At 41.5% G+C, this 10,165-nt stretch overlaps 1 protein-coding gene across 2 annotated transcripts; it reads left to right on the plus strand.

Moving 5' to 3' along the window:
* Nucleotides 1-237: 237 nt before the first annotated feature.
* LOC115106882 (vesicle transport protein GOT1B-like) lies at nucleotides 238-3,616 on the plus strand. Of its 2 annotated transcripts, XR_003860117.2 has the most exons (6): nucleotides 238-555; nucleotides 955-1,046; nucleotides 1,347-1,525; nucleotides 1,748-1,829; nucleotides 2,205-2,269; nucleotides 2,575-3,616. XR_003860117.2 is itself a non-coding variant. In XM_029630066.2 (5 exons), exons 1-5 carry the CDS (start codon nucleotides 531-533, stop codon nucleotides 2,611-2,613), a joined length of 417 nt encoding a protein of 138 aa, XP_029485926.1. In that variant the 5' UTR covers nucleotides 252-530; the 3' UTR covers nucleotides 2,614-3,616. The 2 variants fall into 2 exon arrangements, 1 of the variants encoding a protein (XP_029485926.1); XM_029630066.2 differs by lacking the exon at nucleotides 2,205-2,269 and having other exon boundaries at nucleotides 252-555.
* The last annotated feature ends 6,549 nt before the right edge of the window (nucleotides 3,617-10,165 follow it).

Raw genomic sequence — 10,165 nt, forward strand, 5'->3', positions numbered from 1 at the left:
AACTGCAATCAATGCTGAATACATGTTGTATTTTTATTTAACCTTTTATTTTACGATACAATCTGAAAACAGATTGTATCTGTTTATTTAACTAGGCAAGTTAGTTAAGAACAAATTCTTATTTTCAATAACGGCCTATGAACAGTGGGTTAAATGCCTGTTCAGGGGCAGAACGAAAGATTTGTATCTTGTCAGCTCAGGGGTTTGAACTTGCAACCTTCCAGTTACTAGGCTACCCTGCCGCCCCGGTGTATGTAGGCAGGGAATATATTTTCCAGCAACTAACTAGTTATATTCAGCAGATAAGTGCTCTCCTTATTTTTTTCATTAACGTTTTTATACAACCCTTTAGGATGTTGAATGCAACCCTGATTTTGTCCGGAAGAATGATATTTTTGATGAAACCAAGAAGGCGTGTTTCCGGAAGACGTGGCTAGTGCTACAGTGGCAGCACCTGAACTTGTATTTTAGTAAAATACAATTAACAGTGCCAACTTTTATATTTTACAAGCTGTTGATTCATTGTCAAAATGATCTCTTTAACGGACTCACAGAGTAAGGCGATTTCTATTTTATCTAACGGTTGTTGCTTGCCAATTTGTACCAGTTCTCTAACTAACATTAGCAAGCTATCCTCTCAGCTACATTACTAATGTGCTATTCTCTTATGTGAGGAAAACAGCTAGCCTGCTGAATCGTATTTGTTTGCTAGATAGAGTGACCATTGACAGCTAACTAATTAATAACATATTACTTCTGAACCAGATGGCTAGTTAGGGACGGGGGATGTCAATTGGGAGGATAGGCAGTGGAAAGGTTGGATGCCATTCCATTCGCTCCGTTCCGGCCATTGTTATGAGTTGTCCCCCCCTCAGCCCTCCCATCCTGTGACTCAAACGTATTAACGTTAGTGTGCTTGGATACTTTAAATCATGTGATTCTTCTTTCTTGCAGAGATCGGAATGGGACTAACGGGCTTCGGCGTGTTTTTCCTCTTCTTTGGAATGATACTGTTTTTTGACAAAGCCCTCCTTGCCATAGGAAATGTGAGTGATTTCATCATCACCATCCACAGTTAATGTATTTGTCTACCTTCTGCAGCTACATACGAGGCTTACGTTTTGCTATATTTATTGGAACATTGGTCTGAAATGCAATTACATTATCTCTGAGTGACACTGAGAAAAACACAGCTGCAGAGCCCTCCTCGCCTTTCTGATTCTCAACTGAGCACAATCACCACCTTATAGAGTAGTGGGGAGTTGTAGGGTTTAACTGTGAAGTACTCCGTCATTGTCAACAAACATTGACATTGTCTGTTCCCTGTCCCTTCTATCTCGCTATAGATCCTGTTTGTGGCTGGCCTGTCGTTTGTGATCGGTCTGGAGAGGACGTTCCGGTTCTTCTTCCAGAAACACAAGATGAAGGCAACTAGCTTCTTCCTGGGTGGAGTGTTGATCGTTCTTATTGGCTGGCCAATTGTGGGAGTGGTCCTAGAGGTCTATGGATTTTTCCTTTTATTCAGGTGGGTCAAGTACAGGCCCTAAGCTTATCTTTCGAATAAGATGCAGTCTTGAGGTAAAACAAGCCAAGGACATCTTTGTTTGTCCTGTCAACTGTCTCCCCCCCCACCACCCCCTGTTGAGTGCAGCCCTCATTTTATGCAAGGGCTTGCTGCGTGTAAAGATCCGTAGTCCGTCATCATGTGCTTGCTGTTGTCAACTAACTCTCTCTTTATCTTCTCCAGGGGTTTCTTCCCAGCGGCAGTAGGCTTCATCAGAAGGATACCCTTCCTGGGCTCCCTGCTAAACCTCCCATTCATCAGTGGGGTGAGTTCAGAGATGTCGTGGTAAAAAAAAAAATAGCTGGGTAAAATCTGATTGCTGGTCACGGTGAAAAAAGAAACGCTCCAATAGTTTCAATGCCTTTTTCCCAGTGGGTAAACTTCCACTTCCACTACACCACTGTGTGAGGAAGAGTATGGGAACAGGACCTACAATGCAGTTGGTGCTGGGTGGGCTGAGGTGGTTACACTAAAGACAACACAGGTTCCAATTGGCCTCTGACATTGGTTCTGGACGGCTGTAGTGTCTCATACTGTGTCACTCAATCTTCTGTCATATAAGTGTGTGTGTGTTTGTTATGCGGTGTATGTTCGTGAAGTCACTTGTTTTGAGGAGAATGTGTCTCTGTCTCTTTTAAAGCCTTCATAATTAACTCTGAGGACAATCCGCTGTCTTGGTCAGTCACTGCAGATTTTCCCTTGCATGTGAGCATGATTCACATCTGTTTATAATGTATGTTATACTGTAATGTTGCCTTATGCCTGACCAGAGTAGGGAACCATTGGTATTGGAAATAATTTATACTAGGACACCAGCAACAGCATTTATCCTACACGCCATTTTGAATAGTCTACTCAGTCAGTCACGTCAAGCAAACATTTCATTTCCCCATGTACAACTATGCACTAAACGTTTTAGTCAAGCTTGTATATGTCATCTATTTTTGCTCTACTTTGCAAAGGGGACAGTAGACTGACTTAAATGTGTTTATTTTCTCTCTTTCTTTTAGTTCGTGGACAAAGTGGGAGAGAGCAACACCATGGTATAACAGTGACTTTTTGTTTATGGAGAAAAACAATCTATTATATTTATGATACAGTTGTTCTCGTCAAGCCACGTAACCCCCATTGGTCTATTGCTTACCTCCAACAGTTAGCTAGGTAACTTTCATGAGACTTTGTAAATTAAGACCTCTTCCCATTTAAAGGGAAAACAATCCGCTTTTTTGTATCTTGATTCTGCAATTTTAAGGTCCGTACCAGCCAAGGGTACCAGTCCTGGTTGCTACGGGCAACTGTTACTAATGAATCTGGAGTTGGTTAAGATGGCTACCCCAGAATGTTACATGTTATTGAATGCTGCTCTCCTCTACTGGAGTACTCCCCACGAGGAGGAGAGTCCCTCTACCGGACTGAAGAGAACCCGTGTCCATTTCTGCGCTCTCAACTCTACTATTGAATGTACAGACAAACTCACCATGTCATCGCCTCTGGACAACCTTGAGAGGTGTGGCGGAGGAGAGCTGGTCCTATTGTTACACTAGATGGGCCAGGGGTTTTCCTCGTGCTGTGCTGTCTTGCCAAAAAATGAACTAGGGGTTAGCGAGATGGCACAAACAGATCTTAGACCATGTTAGGGTTTCCTGACCATATGACCAGACCAGGGAAAACTCGAAGCCATAGTTAAAAGGTGGTTTCCTGGTCAGGTATTGGAAAGACTCCTGGTCCTACTTATGGTGCCTGTGCTTTCTCACACTGGACTGAAACTTGAGTCCCGTGGAAGAAAATAGCTTTACTTTCCTTTTCTCTCACGCCCGTTATGATTACCGGATCTGGCAGTTGCATATTTCCCCCTTATTTTTCTGTCGTTTCTGTGTATGAGGAAGTTCTGTAGATACATTTTGTATTTTAAATTTCAAGAGCAACATTTGAGTTGGAATTTTATCAATGTTAACTATAGTAATGGAGGGTACTGAATGGAATGGCTAATGGGATATGGCAATGGTTTTACAATGTTTTGCCTGACACTTTAATAAAGAAAATGTGCCATTGTGCCGTTGTCTGTCGTTCATTGTTTTGATTGTGAGAAATTGCAAATATACTAAACAAAAATATGAATGCAACATGTAAAGTGTTGGTCCCATGTTTCATGAGCTGAAATAAAAGATCCCAGAAATGCTCCATACACACACAAATTGTATTTCTCTCAAATTTTGTCCACACATTTCTTTACATCCCTGTTAGTGAGTATTTCTCCTTTGCCAAGATAATCCATCCACCTGACAGGTGTGGCATATCAAAAAGGTGATTAAACAGCATTATCATTACACAGGCGCACAGTGTGCTGTGGACACATAAAAGACCACTTTAAAATGTGCAGTTTTGTCACAACGTCACAGATGTTTCAAATTTGAGGGGAGCGTGTAATTGGTATGATCCCTGCAGGAATGTCCACAAGAGATGTTGCCAGAGAATATAATGTTAATTTCTCTACTACAAGCTGCCTCAAACATTTTAGAGAATTTGGTAGTACGTCCAACGGTCCTCACAACCGCAGACCACGCCAGCCCAGGACCTTCACCCCCCGGGGTATTTTCTGTCGATAATAAAGCCCTTTTGTGGGGAAAAACAAATTCTGATTGGCTGGGTCTAGCTCCTCTGCGCCCCTGACCAGTCATGTGAAATTCAAAGATTGGGGTCTAATGAATTTATTTCAATTGACTGAAATCCTTATATGAACTGTAACTCAATAAATGGTTGAAATTGTTGCATTTATATTTTTGTTCAGTGTAAAGTGCATTCTGAAATGATTCAGACCCCTTGACTTTTTCCACATTTTGTTACGTTATAGCCTTATTCTAAAATGTATTAGATATTTTTTCTCATCGACAAGCAACACCCCATAATAACAAAGCTAAAAAAAAAGTTGAGAAAATGTTGCTAATTGATAAAAAAAATTAAAAACATACCTTATTTACATAAGTATTCTGACTCTTGAAATTGAGCTCAGGTACATCGGGTTTTCATAGATAATCTATCAATCTACACCCAAAACCCCATAATGACAAAGGAATAACAGATTTTTTTTAATGTATGCAAATGTATTTAAAAAATAAAGAAAATGAAAAATCACATTTACATAAGTATTCAGACCCTTTACTCAATACTTGTTACAGCCTCGAGTCTTTTTGGGTATGATGCTACAAGCTTGTCACACCTGTATTTGGGGAGTTTCTCCCATTCTTCTCTGCAGATCCTCTCAAGCTCTGTCAGGTTTGAAGGGGAGCGTCGCTGCACAGCTATTTTCAGGTCTATCCAAAGATATTCGATCGGGTTGAAGTCGGGGCTCTGGCTGGGCCACTCAAGGATATTCAGAGACTTGTCCCAATGCCACTCCTGTGTTGTCTGTGTGCTTAGGGTCGTTGTTCTGTTGGAAGGTGGATCTCTGTACTCTGCTCCATTCATCTTTCCCTCAATCCTGACTAGACTCCCAGTCCCTGCCGCTGAAAAACATCCCCACAGCATGATGCTGCCACCACCATGCTTCACTGTAGGAATGGTTCCAGGTTTCCTCCAGACGTGACACTTGGCATTCAGGCAAAATACTTCAATCTTGGTTTCATTAAACCGGAGAATAATTTTTCTCATGGTCTGAGAGTTGTTTAGGTATCATGACACTAGGCGAGACCCAAATGCAGACACAGGAGTCAGATGGTTGGAGTTTAAGATGTTTAATAAATCCAAAGGGAATAGGCAAGTGAATAGTCGTGGACAGGCAACAGGTCATAACCAGATCAGAGTCCAGAAGGTACAGAGTGGCAGGCAGGCTCGATGTCAGGGCAGGCAGAATGGTCAGGCAGGCGGGTACAGAGTCCAGAACAGGCAAGGGTCAAAACCGGGAAGATTAGAAAAAGAAGAAAAGGCAAAAGGAAAACGGGGAAAAAACCACTGGTTAGGCTTGGACATACAAGATGAACTGGCACAGAGAGACAGGAAACACAGGGATAAATACACTGGGGAAAACAAGTAATACCTGGAGGGGGTGGAGACAATAACGAGGACAGGTGAAAGAGATCAAGGTGTGACATTAGGTGCCTTTTGGCAAACTCCAAGCGGGCTGTCATCTGCCTTTTACTGAAGAGTGGCCACTTTACCATAAAGGCCTGATTGATGGAGTGCTGCAAAGATGGTTCCTCCACAGAGGAATTCTGGAGCTCTGACAAAGTGGCCATCAGGTTCTTGGTCACCTCCCTGACCAAGGCCTTTCTCCCCCGATTACTCAGTTTGGCCGGGCGGCCAGCTCTAGGAAGAGTCATGGTGGTTCCAAACTTCTTCCATTTAAGAATGATGGAGTGTTCTTGGGGACCTTCAATGCTGCAGACATTTTTTGGTACCCTTCTCCAGATCTGTGCCTCGACACAATCCTGTCTCGGAGCTCAACGGACAGTTCCTTCAACCTCATGGCTTGGTTTTTGCTCTGACATGCACTGTCAACTGTGGGATCTTATATAGACAGGTGTGTGCCTTTCTAAATCATATCCAATCAATTGAATTTACCACAGGTGGACTCCAACCAAGTTGTAGAAACATCTCAAGGCTGATCATTGAAAACAGGATGCACCTGAGCTCAATCTCGAGTCTCATAGCAAAGGGTCTAAATACTTATGTAAATAAGGTATTTATGTTTGTTTTTTTATGTGCTAAAATTTCTAAAAATCTGTTTTGTTTTCGCTTTGTCATTATGGGGTATTGTGTGTAGATTGAGGAGGATGTTTTTTTTTAATCCATTTTAGAATAAGGCTGTAACGTAACAAAATGTTGAAAAAGTCAAAGAGTCTGAATACTTTCCAAATGCACTGTAGATGCCAGGATAAACTTGGAGCTGGACCAGAGGCATTTCAGCATGTCTATATAACCTATGCCAAACAAGGCACTTGCATACACTATGGCAGTGGTTCCCAAACTATTTATAGTCCCGTACCCCTTCAAACATTCAACCTCCAGCTGCGTACTCCCTCTAGCACCAGGGACAGCGCACTCTCATATGTTGTTTTTTTGCCATCATTGTAAGCCTGCCACACACACACTATACGATACATTTATTAAACATAAGAATGAGTGTGAGTTTTTGTCATAGGACCAGGGTTCAAATAATAATATAATAATAATCTATAATGTTGCTCTTTATTTAGCCATCTTACATATAAAACCTTATTTGTTCATCAAAAATTGTGAATAACTCACCACAGGTTAATAAGAAGGGTGTGCTTGAAATGATGCACATAACTCTGCAATGTTGGGTTGTATTGGAGAGAGTCTTAAATAATTTTCCACACACAGTCTGTGCCTGTTTTTAGTTTTCATTGCTAGTGAGGGCCGAGAATCCACTCTCACATAGGTATGTGGTTGCAAAGGGCATCAGTGTCTTAACAGCGCGATTTGCCAAGGCAAGAAACTCTGAGCACAGCCTATCCAGAAATCTGGAAGTGGCTTCTGATTAAATCACATTTTCAGGGCCTCTCGAGTGGCGCAGTGGTCTAAGGCTAGCTGTGCCACTAGAGATTCTGGGTTCGAGTCAAGGCTCTGTCGCAACCGGCCGCGACAGGGAGGCTTATGGGACAGCGCACAATTGGCCCAGCGTTGTCCGGGTTAGGGGAGGGTTTGGCCTGCAGGGATATCCTTGTCTGATCGCGCACTAGCGACTCCTGTGGTGGGCCGGGTGCAGTGCACGCTGACACGGTCGCCAGGTGTACGGTGTTTCCTCCGACACATTGGTGCGGTTGGCTTCTGGGTTGGATGGGCATTGTGTCAAATAGCAGTGCGGCTTGGTTGGGTTGTGTGTTGGAGGACGCATGGCTCTCGACCTTCGCCTCTCCCATGTCCGTACGGGAGTTGCAGCGATGAGACAAGACTATAACTACTACCAATTGGGTACCATGAAATTTTGGTGAAAAAAAATAAATAATAATACATTTTCACAGAACCGCTTGTTGCAATTTCGATGAGGCTCTCTTGTTCAGAGTGGACTGGAAGCAGGGCATGAAAGGGATAACGAATCCAGTTGTTTGTGTCATCTGTTTCGGGAAAGTACCTGCATAATTGCACACCCAAATGCTTCACTATATCACATTTGACATCGGCCGTAAGCTTGAGTTAATTTGCACACAAAGAATCATACAATGATGGAATGGCCTGTGTGTTGTGTAATGCAGACAGAGAAGAGCTCCAACTTCTTAATCATAGCCTCAATTTTTCCCCATACATTGAATATAGTTGCAGAGAGTCCCTGTAATCCTAGATTCAGATCATTCAGGCGAGAAAAAACATCACCCAGATAGGCCAGTCATGTGAGAAACTCGTCATCATGCAAGTGGTCAAACAAGTGAAAATTATCGTCAGTAAAGAAAACTTTAAGCTCGTCTCTTAATTTAAAAAAAAACCTGTCTATACTTTGCCCCTTGATAACCAGCGCACTTCTGTTTGTTGTAAAAGCGTTACATGGTTACAGCCCATATCATTGCATAATGCAGAAAATATATAAGAGTTCAGGGGCCTTGCTTTAACAAAGTTAACCATTTTCACTGTAGTGTCCAAAACGTCTTTCAAGCTGTCAGGCATTCCCTTGGCAGCAAGAGCCTCTCGGTGGATGCTGCAGTGAACCCAAGTGGCGTCGGGAGCAACTGCTTGCACGCGCATTCCCACTCCACTATGTCTCCCTGTCATGGCTTTTGCGCCATCAGTACAGATACCAACACATCTTGACCACCAAAGTCCATTTGATGTCACAAAGCTGTCCAGTACTTTAAAAATATATTCTCATGTTGTCCTGGTTTCCAGTGGTTTGCAAAATGGAGGATGTCTTCCTTAATTGACCCCCCATAAACGTAACGGACATATACCAGGAGCTGTGCCAGGCCCGCCACGTCTGTAGACTCATCCAGCTGTAACGCATATAATTCACTGGCTTGTATGCGAAGCAGTAATTGTTTCAAAACATCTCCTGCCATGTCACTGATGCGTCATGAAACAGTGTTGTTTGATGATTGCAATATCTGCTCAAGAGTTGAGGTTTCCCGCGAGAGAATAACGGTTAATGTGATTGGATGTTAATTATTTGACTAGGCTACCTGTATTTGACATTGTATTGTTATTTCGCTGAACACTTGATGGTTTCATTTTATTTTTGGCAGTGAAACGAGGCTACTCAGGTGAGAAAGAAAACTCACCTAAATGTATAGCCCTTTGGGAAATATGTATGTACCGTTTGTAAATTTGAAGAATTAAAAAAAAAGAGGGTATTTTTTTTTAATTTTTACGTGAATCACATTTTTATTTGGCTCACATTTTTATTTGGGAATTACCCCACTATGGTAATAGACTCACAGGTCACAGGGTCAATAACATGACATCACTACTCACATCAATGGAATACCTGTCACTATGGTAATGTTTTTGTCTCAACATTTCACAGGATTGTCAATAATTTTTAAAAATGTTTATTTAACTTGTATTTAACACATCAATGGACTTTATTTTGTTCATTTTTAATTAATAACTTTTGGCCTGTTTACTGACTCCTACATTACATTGTATCCATACACCTACTACATTGTATTACATTGTATCCATATGCTAGGCCTACTACTCTCAATTGTTTAGTTTTAGTTGTTGTGGATTGTTTACCAATATAAGGCTAGATATAATAATTAATGGTAATGTCAATGAGAATCCCAGCTTCCCTGAGTCTATCCCAATCAAACACTCCTACATTCATTGGGAGACTGTCAGATGTTCATTCATAAAAAAAGACCAGGCTATCTATCCATGAACCGCTTCAGTGCACAAGAAGTAAACATATCAATATTTCCAAAGCAATTACTTTCATTTTTTACAACAGTAAGAATACTGATAATGTCTCAGCATTTTGCATTAAATGGCTTCTTTCTTGACTTTTGATCAAAGATGACCTCATACAGTGCCTTCAGAAAGTACTCACACTCTTTGAATTTCTCCACATTTGGTTGTGTTACAGCCTGAATTTTAAAAGGGATTAAATTTAGATTTTTTTTGTCACAACAATATCCCATAACGTCAAAGTGGAATTAGAGTACAAGTCAAAAGTTTGGATACACCTACTCATTACATTTTTCTTCGCTTATACTATTTTCTACATTGTAGAATAATAGTGAAGACATCAAAACCATGAAATAACACATATGGAATCATGTAGTTACCAAAAAAGTGTTAAACAAATCTAAATATATTTTATATTTGAGATTCTTCAAAGTAGCCACCCTTTGCCTTGATGACAGCTTTGCACACTCTTGGCATTCTCTCAACCAGTTTCATGAGGAATGCTTTTCCAACAGTCTTAAAGGAGTTCCCACATATGCTGAGCACTTGTTGGATGCTTTTCCTTCACTCTGCGGTCTGACTCATCCCAAACCATCTCAATTGGGTTGAGGTCAGGTGATTGTGGAGGCCAGGTCATCTGATGCAGCACTCCATCACTCTCATTCTTGATCAAATAGCCCTTACACAACCTGGAAGTGTGTTTTGGGTCATTGTCCTGTTGCAAAGCAAATGATAGTCCCACTAAGC

This window comes from Oncorhynchus nerka, linkage group LG23, assembly GCF_034236695.1.
Source record: "Oncorhynchus nerka isolate Pitt River linkage group LG23, Oner_Uvic_2.0, whole genome shotgun sequence".
Taxonomy (NCBI): domain Eukaryota; kingdom Metazoa; phylum Chordata; class Actinopteri; order Salmoniformes; family Salmonidae; genus Oncorhynchus; species Oncorhynchus nerka.

What these genes read in the sequence shown, in the direction of transcription:
- LOC115106882 (XM_029630066.2), top strand. Translation starts at nt 531, where the DNA reads ATGATCTCTTTAACGGACTCACAGA. An exon ending in CCCTCCTTGCCATAGGAAAT is followed by an intron (nt 1,047 to 1,346) that starts GTGAGTGATTTC and finishes ATCTCGCTATAG; the next exon opens with ATCCTGTTTGTGGCTGGCCT. An exon ending in ACCTCCCATTCATCAGTGGG is followed by an intron (nt 1,830 to 2,574) that starts GTGAGTTCAGAG and finishes TCTTTCTTTTAG; the next exon opens with TTCGTGGACAAAGTGGGAGA.